General features: G+C 43.5%; 1 protein-coding gene across 2 annotated transcripts in view; it reads right to left on the minus strand.

The window, feature by feature from the left end:
• cux1a (cut-like homeobox 1a) overlaps positions 1–19,455 on the minus strand; it is a 57,481-nt gene extending 38,026 nt beyond the window's left edge. For both annotated transcript variants that reach the window (XM_085370858.1, XM_085370857.1), the window contains exons 1-2: positions 19,371–19,455; positions 1,975–2,085 (exon numbers count right to left, since the gene is read on the minus strand). In XM_085370858.1, the coding sequence (XP_085226984.1) occupies positions 1,975–2,085; positions 19,371–19,433 (174 nt within the window). In that variant the 5' untranslated portion in view covers positions 19,434–19,455. The remainder of the gene's footprint in view (positions 1–1,974; positions 2,086–19,370) is intronic.
• Positions 19,456–21,465: the final 2,010 nt, after the last annotated feature.

Genomic DNA, 21,465 nt, shown 5'->3' on the forward strand with positions numbered 1-21,465 from the left:
GGCAGACAGCAGACAGGCCAGCCCGAGGAATCCTCCAGGGAGTATGGAACTCCCATTCGCTGTCTGTCTAGCCTGCAGCTAAACACTAACATGTGTGTGTGTGTGTGTGCACGCGCACACCACACACACACACACACACACACACAGTTGTTTTACTACCACTGCCTCTGGCTAGCAATCTTTGGGACATTTTACAACCATTCCCACCCTTGCCTTTATAACAGTGTAGTAGGGAAGTCTTGACTAACTAAAAGGAAATTAAGAAGTGGATGAATAATTTAGGTGACTTAGGAAGCGCAGCAAGATGTAGTCTCTAAAAAAAAAAAAAAAAATTCAACAGCGTGTCAGTCCTAATGAATTATAAAAACTTTGTTTTCACGCTGCATTTCTTTGCACTACTTTCAAAATGCTACAAAAGCCTGCGTGAGTGTGTGTGTGTGTGTGCGTGCGTGCATGTGTGCGTTATTATGCAGACCATGAGTGCAGTTCACACCGAGTACAGCTCAGCAGACTAGACACAGTCAACGTGGGCCGGTCTCCTGGTTGTTGAATAATGGATCAGAGACGGACTCCCGCTCAGCCTAATGCAGTCTGATCTGATGTGACTGTGATCTCCGTTGACTGGTGCGGACCACAGAGAGCTGACAGCCCGCTTTATAAGCTGGTCAACCACACACATACACATGCAGCCACGCAAGCGATGGAAAAAAAAAAAAAAAAAAAAAAAAAACGCGGCTCCTCAAATGCACACAAGACGATCGGGGCATTTTTAATCAAGCGCAGGCCATCACACGTTATGAACCAGCCTGTTTGGTAGGCAGCCTTGATGCTTCTGTATTTCCAAACGCCCGGAGTTTTAGTGCTGATTCCTATTGAGGCTGTTACAGCCCTGTAATGAATCCTGTCGCTCGTCTGGCCTGGCTCAGATTCCTCCTCCACATACCAGGGAGATGCCAGGGGCCACACAGACGCCAGAGGAGCCTTCCTAAATCACAGCCTTGTTACACTGATGAATGTGTGTGTCCTGTTCTGTGATCTAGGCTATCTGCCTCTGTGTGTTTGTGCCTCTGCCTTCTCTGCATGTTCTCTTTGTGCATGGCTCCCGCTGCCTCTGCATGTGTGTTTCTCTCCCTTTGTGTCTGTCTTGCCTCCCTGTGTGTGTTGTTAGCTGTGCAGTTATACTTGGAAATGAGATTAGAGATGAATGTGTAGGGTGAAGTGAAATTAGCATCCTTTGTATGCAGGTACAGTTTCCTCCCGTGTATACTCCTCTACAGCGGGTGGGCTACATGCTGAAGTCAATAGTCACAATCCCCATCCTGTGGTAACTATAATAGGCCTACTGTCAACTCCGCGGAGAGTTGACAATTTTCTATCCACTGTCTACTCCGTTCATACATAATTCATGCTGCCATCAATAATTCACCATGGTGACATTACCAATAATAACACAACAATACTTTGTTTTTGCTGTGAGGTTTGAAATATGTTGCCTTGGTTACAGAGATGAAACAAATATTCCCTGGAGGAGTGATGGGAACACAGGAACAGGACAGAATTCCCTCCTGATCCCACTTAGTAGTGTTGTCTCTCTCTCTCTCTCTCTCTCTCTCTCTCTCTCTCTCTCTCTCTCTCTCTCTCCTGCTCTGCTCTGTCACTCTCTCCTTGCCTCCCTCTCTCGCGCGCACACACACTCACCGACCAAACTAGGTCAGATAATACAAACTCCTGAGGGGTTTTCTGTTTTGTCTCTTTAGGATTTCAGGGAAACTAATGGAGAGACTATTTTTGGGAGCCAAGCCCGCATCTCTGTTCCGTCTACTCCTCTCAGTAAATAATCACGGCTACATTTATGAAGAGGAGAGCAGACACCGAGAAACGCCGAGGCCAAGCGTGATTGTCAAAAGAATTGCGGGGCGCACTGTACGCGTGGCTGTGTGTTGGTGCTCGCCTGTGAATATCCGATTTTCTCACCTCTGGAGTGTTCTTCTTGAACTCGCGGCTCAGGTCGATGAGTTTCTTCCTGGACTGTTCGCTCTCGTCCTGTCTGTTGGCAAGCTGCGTGGCGGTGACGTCTAGTTCTTTCTGCAAGACAAACAGACAGGTTGTTGTTTTTGTTAGTTGCATTCAACATTTTATTACACTTATCACTACTGTAATGGTCATTATAATCGTAATCATTGTTATCAATTACGATTAAAAGATGGGAGCTGTTTTATGACTAGACTGCAAACTGTTGGACCTATTTGCTTTGCTGATATTATTCAGAATGCTGCAGTAGGCCGAAAACACGGCCACAGAGTAGAGGTTTCTAAAAACTAAACCTTTGATGTGCTTCAGCTTGTGGCCTTCATTGGGGTCTACACAAAACATATTACAGCCAGTTTTAAAAATTTGAGGCATAAAGTAAAGAACAAACAAACAAACACACACATATGATTGGTTGCTTTGTATTTTAAATTATTATTTTTGACCTATAATATGTCTGTGACCACTCTGGCACAGGCCTATCAAATCATAAAGTTCCACTGGTTTTGCTGGAGCATTAACCTGTTCAGAAAGCAGAACCACAACACCAACGGCCCACCAAGGAAAAACCTGACGGCCTTTCACCCTGGCAGTCAATCAGTTACCGCTCTAACCACTACTAGTAAATGCCCAGGCATTTCAAACCAATTATTGACTACCAGGTGACTCCTCACCACATAACAACAAAAACACAATTATCAACAGCAGCAGTTGTCAAGGCTGAACGGAGGTCCCACCTTCGTCCACATCCATTTTGCACTGTTATTAATAGCTATTTATGGGACTTGTTCCAGCTGATGGGCCGTGTGCTGACATTAACAAGCCGTTCAGGCCTTGTAAAGATTGTATCTCCGCTCTCCGCTGAGTGTGTGAGAGTGCTGCTGGATTATGTTTCGGCTGGATTCTTGCTCTCCGTCATGCTCGCTCCCTCATTTTTCCATACTCTCTACAGATCATCTACTCACTCATTCAACCAGCAGTTCCTTCTCTTCAGTTTAAATCTCTCTTCTGCCTTTGCCCCGCCTCCCCTTCTCTCTCCCCCCCCCCCATTCACCTCCTGTGAGGCCGCCCACCCTTGAGAGTGATTAAACGCTGCTGAAGGGCCGTTATGCTAACTAACGCACTAATCATTTAATACACACATTACCACAGGGGCCCTTGTGGCTCAGTCTGCTGACAAGGTCCCAAAACACACTCACGCACACATGCCCACCTCCCCACTTTGCCTATACACCCCACCCCCAAAAACACACAAGAAATTTCAACCCTCTGAAGAAACAGTGTGATCAAGAACTAATTAGGAGATTTTTTTCCCCCTCCATCAGCATTACGTTTAATTCCCTGACCAGCCGTGATCTCGTTTTAACCACAAACCATGAAAAAGTATAACAAATGGATTCAGTCGACTGTCCCCTGCAATGGATTTTATGCAGGAGAAACAGGATGTTTGGGGAGAGAGAAAAAAAAAACAAAAAACTGCTCACTTGCTTACATGCCATCTTGTTCTCACTGCCCATGGAGCAGTTGATGTAGCAGCCTGTCTGCCCATGGCCATGGAGCAGCTGCACTATCTGTTAGTGAACTCGAGCGTGCGCAGAGGCTTGTGCATCGCTTGATGAAAGGAGGAACCTGATAAATTTTAATCATGTTAAATTAATTGTCAAAAACTGAATGTTCTAGTTCATGAACAGTGGTGTAATTATTGCATTGGTAAAGATTAGCTACAGGAACAAGAATACAGGGCCCAGTATGTTCAAGATACAAGGATCAAATTGATATGACGACGATATGATGCATGAAGCCTTGTTTTTCTGATCAGCGTGGACTATAATCACTCGCTGAAATTTTATTTTAAAGCCTGATGTGAATTCAGCTGGAATTGGCAGCAACGAGGGTAAATTTCAGTGTATCCCCGAAGTGTGGTTGCTGTTAATCATCCCAGCTGTGTGATTAGGCACATGGAATACATTTGGAAAACAGAAATACTCCCTCTGCAATGATGTGATGCGAATTCTGCAAATGTGAAATAGTATGGATGGCCGATAGAGCATAGGTAACGTCTGAATAAGCCCATTACAACTGCTTTCATTTCTCCACTCTTATTTCAACTGTGGGTTTACAGAGATCATAACTTTCACACTGCATGGCTCCTTTGTTATACACTGCTGTTCATTTGTAGCCTTTCACAGTCACTGTAAACGCAGGGCTTATAGTATTGCTTACTCAGATGAAGAAAAATCCTGCAACAACATTGTCTTTTTATTGACAGGAGCTCTCAGGATGCATTCCGATATGCACATTAGTCCACGAATTTTATGCAAAACGGTGTTGAAGGAATTCAACAAAGCAGGTAAATCAATTCATTTAAGCTGATCAATAAGATCCGTTTTTGTGCTCATAAAAGTGAAATATCCACAATCCTCCACTAGGGCTCTGCTTTAAGAGGTCATGTGCCAATCTCCAACGCCCTTGATTCTGTCCAATCCCTTTCCAATACCCTGCATATATCCCAATGTGTTACCAAATCCTCGCTCCAAAAAAAGAAAAATTCTCACTGCTAAGCTAAATAAACACATCACACATGAAAGAGGATTGATTCAGTGCCAAGTGGGCAAGTAATTATGGGCATGGTCTTAGTTTGGGGGGAGAGAGGAGGGGGGGGGGGGGGGGACATAAAAAAGGACCCTCACACTCAGTCAGGTTTTGACTATGCAGCAAACCCCTCTGCCCACATCAGCAGACACAGGCAGACTTTACACTCATCTTGCTGATAGAGCGTAACATCGGAAAGTGCACAATCCCCGCTGCCTGCTCGTTACACACACACACACACACACACACACACACACACACACACACACGTGACCATTAGTAAAACCATTAACATTTCTATATTAAGCTCAATTTTACTGCACATGAAGTTGTCATGTTTAAGCACGTTAGTGAAACACTGAACAAACAGTTCTGTGTTTTCTCGGCTGGATGCTGTTTTTGTATGAAGTGGAAAATTAAAAAAAATTATACTGAACACTGGTGAGGTCTTTGATTCCCTCATCCTCCTTAAAATATATATAAAAAAATGCTTCCAATGCCCACTTCTTTCTTTCATTTTTGTTTCTAAATCAAATTCAAACTTGTTAAGTTTCTCGCATTGGATGGTGTGGACTACAGGAGTCAAACTGTCATGCCACATTTCCATAGGGCAAATATATTCATAGCTGTAAAATGCTGCCGCTCTCTTCGCCATATCTCCAGGTTTCCTGGGAAGTTAGCTTGTTGACCAAGGGTTAAAAGAGGCGGACACTTTTTCCACAATATGAATGTTAATGTATAAACTCTAACCATCCGAGCTGCCTGAATTATTTGCAGTTAGGACTGTCAGTGCTTAACCAGTCCAGCTACGTGATACTTGCTAGCATGTACTCTGGAGTTTATGTTACCGTCCTGACTAAAGATAGCAGATAGCTAGATTAATAGATGGCTAAATAGAACCACGAAGACCCTTCATTTTCATAATGAAAAGCATGGTGACATGTGTCACTATCTATCCGAGTCACCACAGCGATCACAAACAGCAACAGCGTGTGCAGACTGGCAGAAAGGAGTGGGCAGTGCCTTGGCAAGTTTCAGAGCTGAACAAAGAAGTCAGAAAGGACAAACATGGCAGAAAAAAAAAATCCTAAATAAAAGAAATCTAAAAAGTCTTATCCTTGCAGTTACTTATGCTGCATATTTTTTAACTAAATTTCCTGTTTTCTATTTATTATCACAGGGTTTTAAAAAATGCTTCGCTACATGTTATTTTAATGACTTTGATAAAGTTTATTAGGCTCAAAACTTTGGAGGTTGATTACTGTTTAAAAAAAAAATGTTTTTTCAAATTTAAAAAAAGGCTTCTCTACAGGGGTTTAAGCCATCTGGCATTCAACTGGGATTTTCCTTCTATCTTGTTTGACATCAGTAACAGACATAAGACGCACACACAAACCTTACAAATTAGTCTGACAAGGAGACAAAACCCTAAAAGTGAAGATAGAAAACCGGGTAAATGAACACAATCCACATTTTGCATTACAAGACTCAAGAAGAAAATGCATTTCCTTTAGATAATGTAAATACTTCAGTGAACAGCCTGCAGACAACCATCAAGCATGAAAAACTGCTGGGTTTGGGGCCTTCAGGCTCAGCCTCTGAGGTCAACACTCTCTGGCTCTCCTTGGCTCGACTTTGAAAGATTTTACTTTTCATTTAAGAGGGAAAAAAACTACTTAATATATTCTATAACTGCTCATTACAACACCAGCGCTATTTTTGAATCTGCACTGTCTAGTTTTTAGTCGAGGAAGGAACGTGGTCTGTGCAGGGGAGCATTAAGTGGGCTGTAATGTCTGTGTGATTGCTATAACAGCCCTGCTTGGCTTGGCTGGACTGGCCCACAGCAGCAGTCCCTGTCCTGGTTCATTTGGTCGTCTGGTCAGCTGTAAAGACGATTGGAACAGATTGCCAACACTCCCTAGAGAGACTTCAACACCGACTTGGCCAAGAAGCCTCTTGCACACTGCTCCACACGCGTGTGCTCTCACATGAATGCACAGACAGGCCGCTGCAGTAACTTGGGGAGCCCAGTCTTTCCACATTCTTTTGAACTCCCGTTTCAAAAGAGGAAGTCTGCTAACATGTTCGCCCGGCGGAATTTGGCACGGGTAGCCACGTTCGCAGCGAGGAGGAAGAGGCTGCGCTCGACATGAAATGAGCGTCTCTCCATCCTACCGCTGCGGTAATATTAGTAATCGCTGATAAGAGTCACGGGTAAACAAATCCCATTACCAATGGCCATCAGACCCAAGGTGTATGTATGTGTGTTCATCACTCCTAATGAAATTCCTTCCACTCGTCTGCAGGCAGAGAGAGGCCTTCTATCTGACTAATTCACTCTAATTACTCTAATGAGCCACAGGTGATGATACAGTGAGACTGATTAATTAAATGGGAGGCCCCAATCAGGCATGTCTTATTATGCCAATCATATTGACTACAGCCTAAATGAGATAACAGGAGACAGACGCACTTTAATTGAGGTATCAAAACTTTGTGGAATTTCTTTTGCCCTCACGCTCCGACGATGACGAGACAGATAGGCTGGTGGAATGACAACAAAGTTATTGTTATGTACACAGTGTGAAGTCGATCTGCAGCTGCCGTCTGTGCTGCCAGGAGCGTACGGTGACCAGGAGTGCACGCCGAGGAGAGAACAGCGCACAAGGATTTGCTTCAGCTCCTTCTCTGTAGAATAATTGGGACTGTAACTGCTAGAAACACTTTGTTTACACCCCGTCTGCAGTCACACATGCCAAGTAGACTGCCACTACTCCTTTAGTCCAAACACCATGTAGGTTAACTGCGCCACATTCGGTGCATGTTTTACACATTAATCTAACGGAGTACCACCCTTGAATTCGAGCCAGGCGTAGAAAGGGACAGACAAAAATACATCCGCTTCTTCTCAGTAATATTAACACCATATTAGTCAGACTACAGAGGAGGGTACTGTTAAAAAACAAAAACATATTAGCTTTCTTGTGTTCATTACAACGTGAGAAGCCTTTTCCTGCCTCTGTGCTTGGCAACATGACACAGATGTTTAAGAGATGAAGTTTTCTGTCTTGCCAGTGCAGTCGCTAATCTTTCCTTTTATCTCCGACATGTCTGAGGCTGTTATGTGGTTATGATAGTAAACAGTAAAGGCGTCTGGAAAGATGTCTTATCTGAAATCTACGAGGCCTACCTTTCAAACTCCCAGCACAGCTTTCCACCCCCTATGCGGCTGACTGTTTTGTATGCCAAACCCACTGTGTGTGGGGGTGGAGTCGCGGGGTGGCAGCTCAGTCAGGAGCGACAGCCACGCTCGCTACAACGACACGGTACATGATCACAGATCACAGGCACGCCCCCTCAAAACACAGCACAACAGCAGCACAGATAAGAGACTTACAATCCTGGCTGCCTGTCTGCCTTTCTACCTTTGACATAGCGGGGTGCACAACTTTAAATGTGCCAGCAGATACTGTGTTCACAAAACCACACAGAGTTTGAAGACGCAAGTTGTATCTACCTGAATCTCTGTTTTTTTTTGTTGATTTTTTTTTTTTTTTTTTTTTGGGGGGGGGGGTGCTTTTCCTCTCACCCATTGGAGTGAAAGCCACAAAGTTTTCCTCGCTACAAGAGTTTTACTGACAACTGAGGAGCACTTTTTTTTTTTTTTTTTTGGTGTGTGCTTTTGTGAAATGGTGTGCACGTCTCTTGTGTTTACGTGCAGAGCGGCTGGGGGCGGGGGTCAGCCTAACACTCTCCATAGTCTAACAAGACGCTTGTGGTCCCTGAGCGTTTTGCTCCTTTTTTTGAACACAGATCCATATCTACCAACAGCACAGGAGCTGTCAAGACTCACCTCAGCGATGCTGACGCAAGCCTGGATCAAAAACAGCCTTTTTACACCGCAGCTTCGTTTGTATTGATCCATGTTTCTCTGCTGAGAGACTGGTTGTTGTTTTATCTCCCCAACATCCAAGCCTTAACTCTCCTGAAGCTTACTGAGAGCTAGTCATTATTTTGCCTGACCTATCATCTGACAAGGGGATTCAGAAGCCCGGCCTGAGCCTAAATACAAATATAATGAGACTAAGATGGTTTCTGGCATGGAAGAAGTGCAGCTCACTTGGTCTCATTTTGCAGAGTTTGAATTTAGCTGGAGGCCTGTGTCACAAAGGGTGAGTGGTGTGGAGTGTGCAATGGGAGGAGAGGGGTATGGCGATATGCTAGGGTGTAATGCATTGGTGAAAGGGCAAGATTTTTCATCCCTGCGTTTACAGGGTGGAACGGCTAGGATATTGAGATCTGAGATAGGATCAGAGGGTAGTGAGCTGTTTCAGCTACGATAAAGGCCACGCATTACAAACACAGCGCTGATAGAGAGAGAGCGAGAGAACCAGAGAGACATAGAGAGAGGGTGAGAGTATCGCACCTCTCATCCCTGAATTAATGCCTCCACTCTGCCAGGAAGCCATTCTGTGCCAGTGAGAGGAGATTGGGGAGGGGATGAGTGCACAGATACGGACTAAAAAATGGAAACTGCGATCATGGAAAGGGGCGATAGGGATTAATCAAGTCTGGAAGAAGAGTGTGGCTCTTCAGGCCCGGTAGCACACACACACACACGAGCCCGGGGCCCGACAATTTTAGAGTGCCGCCATTACTTTAAATGACTTCAAATGCAGGTACGAGCAACAATTGGCGGATAATCGCGTTTTTTCCTGGCTCGGACCTGGCCATTTGGGAGGGGTGAGTACACACCCAAGCACGGCCGGTGGCACAGGTTGCGCCTAAATTGTTTCATAAAGTTAAGGCAAACAGCCTGTGCTACTTGAATTAAAAACAAGTCTGTTCATTTCCCTGATATTTTTGGCAATTTGATAAATAAAAATTTATTTTAAGCTTGGAAAGATTAAACCCCCACTTAAAATATTTTTATCACAGTCCCAGTGAATTTCTTTTGGTGGAAGGCCCAAACCTCTTCAGTGGAAGCCAGAATGTTTTATATGCAAGGTTAAAAAAAAAAAAAAACCCTGATAATGACCAAAAAAAAAGAAAAAAAAAAAAAAAAAGAAAATCACAGGTGCAAGATAGCAGTGTAACGGTGCAAACGTCCACACCTTTTTAGCTTTCAAAGTCTGTGAGCTCTGACAATGGAGCAGTGTTTAAAGTTCCTCTAATTCAGTTAAGATTTGATCTGTTCTCAATTCGTTAGCCTATTTGATTTGTTGTAATTCACTTTGACTTCCATATAAGGACGAGGAGCAGCTTCGCACTGTTGGCACAGTTACAAGACAGTGAAGAAAAAAAAAGAAAAAAGAGAGAAAGAAAAAAAAAGGTGTGCATCACTCTCATGTGCCTCTGGTACATTAAATCCCTGCTCTGCGTGATGCCCTTTTTCCACATTTTAATTTAGCCTCGTCTATCTGTTGTATCCAGTAATTTTCTAGACGCCTGATGACACATCAGTGTGAGCTGTGCCACAGCCTATAAACGCAGCATGTTGATTTCTTCGCATAAATTAAAAGCATACATCAAAATGCCTCATTAGTTTAGACATATCTGTATGTCGAGACTCTTTAATGTGTCCAGTCTGTGCTGTCACTACTTTCTAGTGTGGCCTTGCGTCCTGACTGAGTTTGACACCCATGGTCTATACAATCAACATCAACAGAACATGTCCCAGGGCTTAGTCTTACTCAGCCTTTATGAGTAAGCGTTTGCTCTGTTCTGCTTGCATGACTTTTGAGAGGAAAAGGCAGAGGAACACAGTGCGAAAGAGAGAATGAGCATAGCTAATCCTTACAGTAATGACAGAATAATTAGCTTGCGTTAGGCTAAGTAATGGGTTGTAATTATATCATTTATTCTGTGTTGAGAGAATGTGATATAAAGCCTGCACAATGAAGGAAGAGGAATTGAGCTCAGTGGGAAGTAGGATGGAGCATGTGTAAGAGCGCAGGCTCTTTCTATTGATTGATCCAAACATCAAACGAACCACTAGAGTAATGGGGGGAGTGAAGGACAGCTAAAAGCTATTTGGAGCCTTCACTGCATAAAAGACTTGACCTGTTCCACACAGCCTACATATCAAAACCATCAAACAGCAATCAATAGACCAAAGCGGTCAACTCAACAAACCGTCACCCTACTAAAACATCAAACCCCCGGCCCAAGCGTCAGATGATAGGCTACACTCAGCTTATCCATTACCATCAGATAAAGAGGAGATAAAACACAGAGCCTAATCCTTTCATGTGTCGTGACAGCCACAGCAGCCTCCGAGGCATTCCTTCAGTCTGGCTCTCAAATAGTTTTATGGCGGAAGGCAGCCATTCAGTCAGCCAGCCAGGGCTGTTCTGGTCTGTTTGTCTTATTTCACAGTTTACACGCTGTTTTATAGGTAGTTATTATGGTCGCCATGGTGATGCCATACGTTTTTATGGTCTTTTGGTCTGAGGGCAGAGAGTGTAATAAACGAAAAAACACACACACACGCGAAAACAAAGACTCACAAAACACACTCCTGCTGTGGAAAGGTCTCCTGTCCCTCCCTTCCTCCCTCCCTCACTCTTTATCAGTCGCACCAAATGCCTATCTCTCCTACTTTCTGCTTCATGTGAAACATGGATAGGCTAGCGTAGATTTGTCCTCACTCATTCCACATCTGGAGCTGATCAGAGGGCCTCCTGGAAGTTGAGGTCTCTGGGCCTATTAATAACCATACCACTGAACTCAGGGTCAGACAGCAGTCAGCGGATGAGCCTGTGTCTACTAAACACAGTCCCTTCCCCCTTCCTCAAGAGGCAACTCTCACTTTTATTTTTTCCCACCCCCGTTTTTAAAAGCTCAGCAATGTACAGCCAATTTTATGCTTTTTAACTGGGGCACACAGACTCCTCCAACTCGAGCAGGAGCTCACAAATTATACGCAAAGAGCTAAACAACACCTAACGTTTCAAACCTCTCACCTCGGTAATTTAGCTTTAAAACTAAAACAGATACGCGGCAGGAAAACCGCCTGCATAAACTGTGACACCGTTTTCTCTCCTCTTCTCTTTTTCACCCCCATTTTCACACAAGTTCAAGTTCAAGGAGGCTAGACAGATGGTGAAGTCATCATCTGTTAGCTCTAAAGGTTAGGCCAGTCAGACAGCCCAGGTCATACTGGGGTCTTCAGGGTCAGAGTTCATCCAAACCCTGACTCCAGTCAGACAGCTGCTCGGGTCAAAGGTCAGAAAGAGGTTAACGTACCGTCTGAGGACGCTCAATGAATTTAGCAGATACAGGACGTTCTTCGTATACAATTTCCCAAAGCCATGGACCGGCCTTTAACTAGGGTTAAAGTAGCAAGGACCCACTGCATCCACTGATGTCCACTATAAATAAAGTTTTCACTTCATTAACATGACTCAAATTAGAAAGATTTCTTTTGTGGTTCACCTCAACAGCACACAAATTCTCCTGACTTGAACAAAAGTTTTGCCAACCTAAGAAAGAACTAAAAGTAAACCAGTGAACACTGTACCAAATGCAGAAAACCATTTGTTAAGCACAACCCACCCCCATGTAACACACACACACACACACACACATATATACACACGCACCTGTGAATACAGGGTAGTTGAATCATCATAATCGGTGGTAGTTTTCTGCTGAGCCCAGCCAGCAGTCTGTGTTATTTTTAGAGGGCTGACACAGAAGCAGGCCGTCCATTTACTCCGTGAGCTGGCAGCAGGACTATCGCAGCTCTGGTTGCTTTTAAACTACCAAAATGGGAATGAGCTCAACACAAACACGGCAAAGGTGTGGACACTTACTGAAATTAAGTTAGCTCATATTCAGAGCCATTACTTAAACATTAGGAGCCTTATAACATAAAACTGTGCATGGAAAAAACAAGAGAGCCTAAATCCACACACAGCTACTGAGGGACAGGCAATCAATAAAACTCTTTACCTAATCTAACATCTATAACCGGCTCCTTATTAAAACATGCCATTTCTAGCCCTCATATTCTGGGAGAATAAAGGCTAGAAAGTGTACAGAAAAGAAAAACAATAAATTTCTACACCTATTCTTAGATTGATGCAATGAGTCCAGCAACAAAACCCCTGATGGACTGAATAAGAAAGTGAAAAAGGAGACTGTAACGGAAAGTAAATTGGAGTGAGAGCCGAGTCTAAAGGGTGAAGGCTTTTCCCACCTGACTCCACTGATGTATTGAGCCTTAGGGCCGGCTATGGATCTAGCAACTGAAGCCATGATTGACATTGAAAATTACACAGAGTGAGCTATTAGCAGATAGCTGCCCATATCATAATTCAATCCCTTCACCATCAAAGTGCACCAATATCATAATTCAATACTGAGAACCATTAGCCCGCAGCATACCAATATCATAATTCAATCTAGAGGCCATCAGCCCTTGCCAATATCATAATTCAATACTTGGACCATTAGGACACACCAATAGGCCTATTAGAATTCAATACCTATGGTCAATGATCTAACAGGACACTGATACTGGTGTCATGGGTTGACATGGGATAAGGTCTGCATAAGGCTCCTCAGAACCTATTTAGCCGAGACGCCTTGATAACAGTGAGATAAACAGCACTAAAATTAGGTAGGACAAGTGGTTCACCAATAGCTTGGATACAGCAGTCAAGCGAAGGCCACAGAGTAACAGGGTTTTGGCCTTAATCCAAAAGAAAGAAGAAAAAGAAAATCACCAGGGCCGTGACAGGTTTTTAGGTTTTTAAGTGGGGATTTATTTACTCAAGATGAAAGTAGGTTTTTATTTATTAAAACACCAAAAAAAATAAGAGGAAAATGCAGTCTGTTCTAGATTAAGGCAACATAGACTCTTTGCATTAAATATATGTACACCAGCCGTGCTTCTGTGTGGAGTCACCCCCCCCCCCCCAAAAGGCCCACTTTGAGGCAGGAAAAACCCTGGAGTCTCTGCTGCAGAAACTGATTTTGACACACTCGTGTAGAACTACATTAGTCAAACCGTTAAAAAACATGGCCCCCAGTGTGTGACCATCTGCAGTTGGGCTAAATTATCACATTGTGGTACCTTGTGGAAATGAGACTCCATTTCGTTTTCTGGTCTGCTGCCTCTGTTTATGTTTCCATGTTAACATCTTGTTTAAACTCTTCGAAATGCCTCAAATCTCACCCAGACGCTTCTTGCCGGGTCATCAGAAATCTGCTACTTAACAGCCAATCAAACAGCTTCTAAAAGCTCAGATTTCCTCAGCTGCTTTAAGTCAGTTTTTTCACAAAAGCATTATTCACGGGGGGTGGGTTCTCACCACACATTTCTGAGGTTACCACGCTTAATTGTAATCTTCATTTATTGCATGTGGAGTGGAAAATGACTCTGGAGATTGTAAAGTAAGGCAAAGACTAAAAAACACAATTAATTACTTGAATGATAGAAGATCAGGGAATGGAGGAGATTTAAATAATTTTACAGTAGCGCCCCTAAATGTTGTTTGACAGGTACACATTAAAAATATGAGGTTCAATCTGTAGGTCACATACATGTAAAAACATGGGAGGCATGTAAAACATATGTAAGTACATATAAAAAAGGGGTATGAGTGGACTGCTTTGTTATAAAAGTGGATCTAAGCCTCCAGTCGGCGTTCACCTCTCTCTCTGCATTTTGACTTTCGCAGCAAACTCAAGACAAGACGCATTTCCCTCTCGGGAATGCAGGATTTCTGTTTACTGAAAACCTTAGGCTTAATATTACAAGATGAACACCAGACTCTGCAGGAATACATCAGCCTCTGAGGCGCCGTTTCAAGTGCGCGCTTGATTTTTAAATAAAGTGGGCATCATCCTGGAACAAGTGGAAAGAGCCAGTATATTCCACAGCGAGCCTAAAGAGAAGTGTCCGCTCACAGTAGCCCCTTGCTCTCTCTGCTGGAATACAGAGCAGCGTGATAATGGATGCTTCTGTCATGAGATACGGTGAAACTCTATGATGCTGTAGGTGAGAGAGACTCCAAGTGGGTCTGTAAATAATGCCTGCCACTTGAAAATAGGTCTCTGCAAACTGCCCCCTTATGCTCTTGCTGCTGGTTGTTGGGTGTAAGTTTTTGTATTATGCAGTGGAAAAAAAAGAAAAAGCAGGAAGGCGGACGATTTTTACATGGGCCCACATTTTGATCCTGGATAAAGTTTCTCTAAATATTATCACAGCTTCCAAACTTTACAGTGATACTGTTAAGGGTGCAAGCTACTGATCTGAGCTGGTAAACATATTGCCTACAAAGAGTTATAACAGAGATTTTATTTACTGCTGATGTTTGAAAACACTTTTTAAATATATTGACACCCTTATTTTTGTGATTTATTCGCGTGGTTTAAGTAGTTTAGTGTTTGAGCTGAATACACACTGATAAAAACGGAGATTGGTAAAAATGCATTCCCTAATGTTCAGAAATTATACCTCACACACTCATAAACTAACACTATAAAAACCAGGGAGTATATTAAGCCCCAAAGGCATAACTGTTGTAAGAAAAACAAGAAAAAATGTGAGGAAATGTGAACATCTTCATGTCGTATCCACGCCCTGCGTTCAAATCATAGCAGATTTTCCGTTTTACCTCACGTTTTCAACATAATAAATGTTGTCTTGGGTTAAACAAAACTGAACTTTAATGTAATTAAACCGTAGTACCACAATGGAATTACTATAAAGGAGACAATTATTTCATTTGGTTTTTGGTTTTCTGATCGAAAGAGGGGAAAAAATGACAAAGATGAACACAAAAACATGAGGTTATATTTTTATATAGCAGAGACTTTTTCAAAAAGGTAAAAAATCTGTTTGGTGCGCACTTTTGCATAAAGCCTGAATTGAGAGCTGCTGACTCCATCTGTTTGGCTGCCCCTATTTTTAGACTCCTGTTAAGTGCTTTGTATCTTTTGTTCAAACATCAGATGACACTGGTCCAAATTTCATTTACCCTGCCAAAGTTAAAATAACAAACAAACAAAAAGAAAAAAAAGTCAGATTATGCCTCTCATGCAGGAATACATTTAATATTTATAATAAATCGGATGAAGTGAATCTAAACTAGACACTCGTCTCTTCGATTCAGAGGGAGGGTGAAGAAAACCGAGCCCGAGAGTGACGTACGCGTAATCGCTGAGGAGTTGGGGAGTATGGGCCTCTGCTGAGAATTAACCAGTGATAAGGTCCATGAGAAGTTTGAGTTTTATTTCCTCCCCCCTGACTTTTCTGAGAGCTGCACCTTGTTGTCTCCACACGTTTACACTATAACCTCTCAGAAAGTAAGATGACAAAGCTTCCCACCAGAGTAGACGGAGGACAGCCCAAAGACCTGACATGCACTCGTCCTTCTGTCTGACTCATGCTTAGTCGCTCACCACCCACCGACACACAGTGAAACCTCAGTCCCAATGCCAGGTTTTGTCACTGGGCAGAGAAGCGGTTGGCTACAGTAAAAGCATGACGTGATGCCCCCCTTCCTCTATGCTCCCCCAGCCTGTGCAGCAACAGAGGGGTAAAAATATCCCACCAGTGAGTTCAGACAACCAGCTCATAAATTAACACTAAAACTCCTGCAGACAACAGCGAGCCAGTCACTGAGAGATTTAAACCACTCAGGTTGCCACTGACCATGGCTCTGGGATCAACTTACAAAACCCTTTTCCAAAATTTACCCATTAGGAGGTGGTGAATAAGAACTGGGGTCTATATCAGCTTTCATCCAAGTCACTATTTAGCTGTCCACTAACATAGCGAACTATTTTTCAAAATGGCTCTGGGGGTGCGTTGTTCCAGGAAATGTTATGAGGTGAGATGTAGGCTATTAGGCCTAAATTGGGAATTGTGTATAACAGAATGGTCTGTTCCTAATTTTCCTCGCTTTCACAGAAAATACGCAAACCATAGCTATAAAGGCCCAGCTATTCACTCATATCTTATTAAGGCTCGCCTGTAATGAAGCGCAATCTCTCACCGCTCTCAAGCAGAAACGCAATGTTCCAGCAAACTGCTTGACTGGGTCAAAAAAAAGGAAGAAAAAAAAAAGGAAAAGGAAAAAACAACAGGAGAGAAGAGTGATGATCCCCTCTAAAGAAACTCAACTCTGTAATGGACGGACAGGGATTACAGACGTTAAAGCCTTCTCCATCTGTAATTCACTGTCACCCTGCCATCATCTCTGAATCACTGATCCACTTTGCAAGTGTGCAAGACCTTGCTAAAAGCATCACTGTTGCACCCATTTGGTGCTGGTGGGGGGGGGGGAGAGAGAGAGAGAGAGAGAGAGAGAGAGAGAGAGAGAGAGAGAGAGAGAGAGAGAGAGAGAGAGAGAAAAAGGCATGCAGAGAAGACAAGTTAACAGCTCGCTGTGCTGTTTCAAAGCACTCTCTGTCCTGTAACAACCACCTAGCTAGTTTCTCACACAGGGAATGGGACACACTGATCAAATAGGATTTTAATGAACATCAGCAGTCGGAGCCTGAGGAATACACGCTATGATGGCTTAAAGCTACTGACATCTAGCTTGAGTTGGATTTTCATCATCAAAAGAAACAAGAAAAGAAAACATTCCTTTGCTGGTGCTTCTCGCACAGACGAATCAGGCTGCGAGTCTAAGTACGGCGCGAACTGCCCGTCGATTACAAGGAGAGGGAAGCAAATTCGAAAGCAAGTGGCTGACAGAGCCGTGTGTAGACCACGATCATATCATGCTAACCCCCACATTATCCTCCCAAAAAGAAGAAATAAAATGGATAAGAAAAAGGTCCTTATCTGAAGGCTTTCCTCTAGGAGCCTCTCAGTGGGAGGGAGAGTAAATAAGATGTCATCAATAATAGACAGTGAATGTTCTGCTCTCTCTCTCTCTCTCTCTCTCTCTCACACACACACACACACCAGCTCCGACTGATTCCTATCCTGCAGACAGGCCTGCCAACCGCCAGCCTTTTTGCACACGCTCAGATTCACTGTCCTGACTAATCGCTTGTGATAGGGGCCTTTGCCATAATTACCCAGGGCCTTATCACAAACTTATGCGATGCATTTTTCATGTCCTGGCTGCTGGCAGTGCCTTCACTGTCCGTGCTGGCAGTCAATCTACGAAAAAAAGACTGATCTCAGACAAATTCACACACACACACACGCGTACACACACCAGTTCAGAGTGGGCAGAATAGGTGAAAGCAGGGTGAAGGGCCAGAGGAGAAAGAGAGAGAGAGGAGAGAGGGAAAAAAATATAAAAGGAAGGGAGGGGGAGGGAGGAGAAGGAGCGAAAGATTGGAAGGGAGCAGGAAGGGGGTGGGAGATAGATAGTGAGGAAAGACAAGAGAAAGCAGTCTCAATTTTTTTTTTTTTTTTACATAATGCATGAACAAGGGGGCATGAGTAGGAGGACTGAACAGGATCAAATAAATAGGAGAAGTGAAGCCTTGATGATGTGGCGTAAGTGCAACACAAAGCCCCGCTGGGAAGACTTGTTCACTGTCCTTTTGTCTACCCAGTCATAGGGGCATCATGACCTAAATAAAAGTTTAAACCCCAAAGCCCATGCGGTTTGCAAAATAAATGTATGAACAATTGGGCCAAGCCTACATAATGCAATCTTTATGTTAATGACGACAGCAACTGGGGCTACTAATATTCATAAAACTGTGATTTAAAATGCAGCAATGCATGTAAAATGCCACGGGAAAACACAACAGTGCCATTGTCTACACGTCTTGTGATAGGTCAAACACGCTCTAATATACACAGGCTATATTCACGCAATGAATAAGGCCCAATATTTTCCTCGTACCCCCCCCCCCCCCCTTCTTTCTTTCCCTCCCTGTGCCACGGATCTATCTCCTCCGTGCACGCCGAGATTAGCGAACGTGCGCGCGCGAGCGAGCTCGAGCGTGCGAGGCTGGGACATTTCTGGGAGTTGATCATAATCACAAGGTCATGATCTATCACATTTCCAACGTTCGTGTTTTTAATTGCGTCGCGTCAACAAACACTGTCCCGTCCTGTCCACTTCCCACAGACGTGGCAACGTCTGTGAAAACCTCACTGTGTGTGCAGGGGAAACCGAGAAAAAAAAAGACGGCCGAGTTCATCAAGCATAATCTCTGACACGACTTTAATATAAACTGTTTCACAGCCGTTAGCCGATAAGGTTGCTAATGTTCCCGTCCGCTTTCAACTAAACTTACAGATGTGACAGTTAAAAGCAGAGGGAGGAAAACACAACTAAAAACACTGTTGTGTGTCTGTGCTGCCCGTCTCAACGGTTGGTGTCACCACAGCGCCACCGTATAATAAGTCGCACTTATTTTTTCCCCCTCCGAAATTATCCAACCTTACAACGGCTAAAGCGTCGGGCTAACTACGGCTACTGGCTCCGGTAAAAGTTGAAGAACACGCAATAAAGATAGCCAGCCGTGAGCTTTCCGCTAAAGCGCCGCCGTTTGGCTTTTATTTCGGCGCATCCCCGCGGCGTCGCCCCGGCTTGCCCAGTTGCAGTGTCCGATCGATGTTGAATTGAACAAAGAGGATCAATTTCTGATCAGCAAGAGAGCCACTTTCATCAATGTGAGGAAGAGGTCTTGAATTCTCTTCCGAAACACCTCCGAGGCGGTCGCGGAAAAAGACCAGAAACCCGGCCGCCGAAAGAGGCGAGGGGGCCGAAACGAAAAGAAGCGGAGGCGATTTAAACAGAGGCTGAACTGACCTGTAGTTGTTGTAAGTCAAAGCGCTTCCAATATTGAAACATCGATCCTGCATTGGCCGCCATCTTGAGACATATTGAGACAGGAATGAGATGCTGATAGAGAGCGCGGGGGTTGGAGTTCAGTGGAGAGGACCGGGCGGCCGGAACACCCGGAACGGATCACATCCGCTACCCGCCCCTGCAGCAGCTGGCTCACGGAGCGGAGTCACCTTCCAGGAGTGTCACCTTAATAACGCCATTATAATTGCTTAAATAGCATTTTATCAACATTCAGATATTACAGGTAAACAAGCGAATCGGCATTAAATTACTCCCAATTTTATCGCGCTGAAATAGACGAAGTTGTTCAGCGCCAGATGAGCCCGTGGTTCGTGCTGTAGCTTGTTTTTAATCAGTGTGCGTGTGTGTGTGAGTGTTACGGAGAGCAAAGATCATACAAAAATAATGCCAGGAGGCTACTTGGAAGCCATATCTAAGATAAATAAATAAATAAATATATCCCACCGGGGGAAGCAGCCAGGACCAGTGTTGTTCCTACTGACTTTACTGTGCTGGAAGATCATTTCAATTAAATCATTTTTATTTTCTTTTTTTACACCTACAGTCAGTGTGCCAGCAAATTCAGCCAGCATTAGAAAAAAATCAACTTCCTTTCAGTAGTAGTTTATGCATTTTTTTTTTACATCAAAAAAATAAAACTTTCATTATTCAAGTAGCACACAACTTGTGTTTCGCAGTACTAGAAAAGTTAACATGTGCCAAAGCCAGCTGCAAAAATATGGCTCACCGTGAATTTAAGCATAATTTAATTCATTAGGGCTACTAAACATAGAATAGAGTGGGTGGGGGGGGGGGGTAACTCTAAATATATGGCCACAATTATCTCAGTTAAATGATCTGTTGCAAATGTTTTGTTTTTGTTATGAAAAGATTGGATCTAGTGTACAAATAGTAAAGAACTGGTAAAAAGATGAAGTGACCTCCAGCTTTTGAGCAGGTTATTTCTTTTAGTTTAGTTTTCTCAGTTTGCAATAATTTGATTAAGGACATGAGCCTTAAGTTTAAGGAATTCTTCAGCGGCACAGATATTAATCAGATTAGTTAATCAAATAAGCTTGTTGTGCTGTTAATCCAGTGAAGTCAGCGCTGCAGCATTCAGCCCAGTGGTCACAGTGTCACTGTGCATGTATATCGTTTGTTGATGCGACCTTGAGCAATGCACTGAACCCAGGCTGCTCCTGAGGCGTCACTCCTGCTGACCATGTCCTCTGACCCTCTCGGTGTGTGGACGTGTCTCAGAGGGATATGCAAAGAATTTCTAATTACCCTGTATGTATGGGGTGCCCTAAATTCCTGTGTCAAACTGCACCGCCTCGTTCACCTTAAAACGCATCACGCCTCGGCTTCGGGTACACCAAACCAGAGCCGAGCTGCTCAGGTTTATCAGGGTGACACATCTGCTCTGCACATTGTTTTCATTTTTAGCACTTTGTGGCTTCCCAAATTTGACTTGTTGAGTGTGTTTTGAGGCCTGGCAGTGTGGAAAATCCACGCCTGCATTCACACTTTGGAGGGTTTTGTTGTTTTTTGTTTTTTTCCTTGAACGCTTGGAGCATTTAACAAAAATATTTCATAGCTTTACCCCCCCACCACCCCCACCCTCAATCATTTTCATTTCTTTACAGCCATTGCACTCTAATTGCTTTGACTAAAAATAACATGAGAATTTGCCATAGATAATAACGCCTCTTTCACTGCATTTTTGTGAATACAAAGGTGGGCATTTTTGTGCTTTGAATTCGCTCAACTTTCAGGCCATTAGTTGATTTGATTTGAAGCTGTTTGTGTCTCCCTCCTCCCAAGAGTATGAATGGTGCTCAGTGCTCAGCTGATATGTAGCCTTAATAGCTTTGCCTTATTTTATACTTCATTTATAGACATAATACAGTGAATTAAAGGCTGGCTTCAGTTTGCTAATCACACCCAGTCACATGCTTTTAATAAAAAATGGACCGAATTGCAGTTAGGAATCAGTCACACGAAGAAATGGATACATCTGCTTTAATTTAATCACTGGGACATAATAGAAGTGTGA

This window comes from Diplotaxodon limnothrissa, linkage group LG14 (assembly GCF_057381915.1).
Source record: "Diplotaxodon limnothrissa isolate DT_005_m linkage group LG14, D_limnothrissa_male_GT1.1, whole genome shotgun sequence".
In the NCBI taxonomy this organism is placed as follows: Eukaryota; Metazoa; Chordata; class Actinopteri; order Cichliformes; family Cichlidae; genus Diplotaxodon; species Diplotaxodon limnothrissa.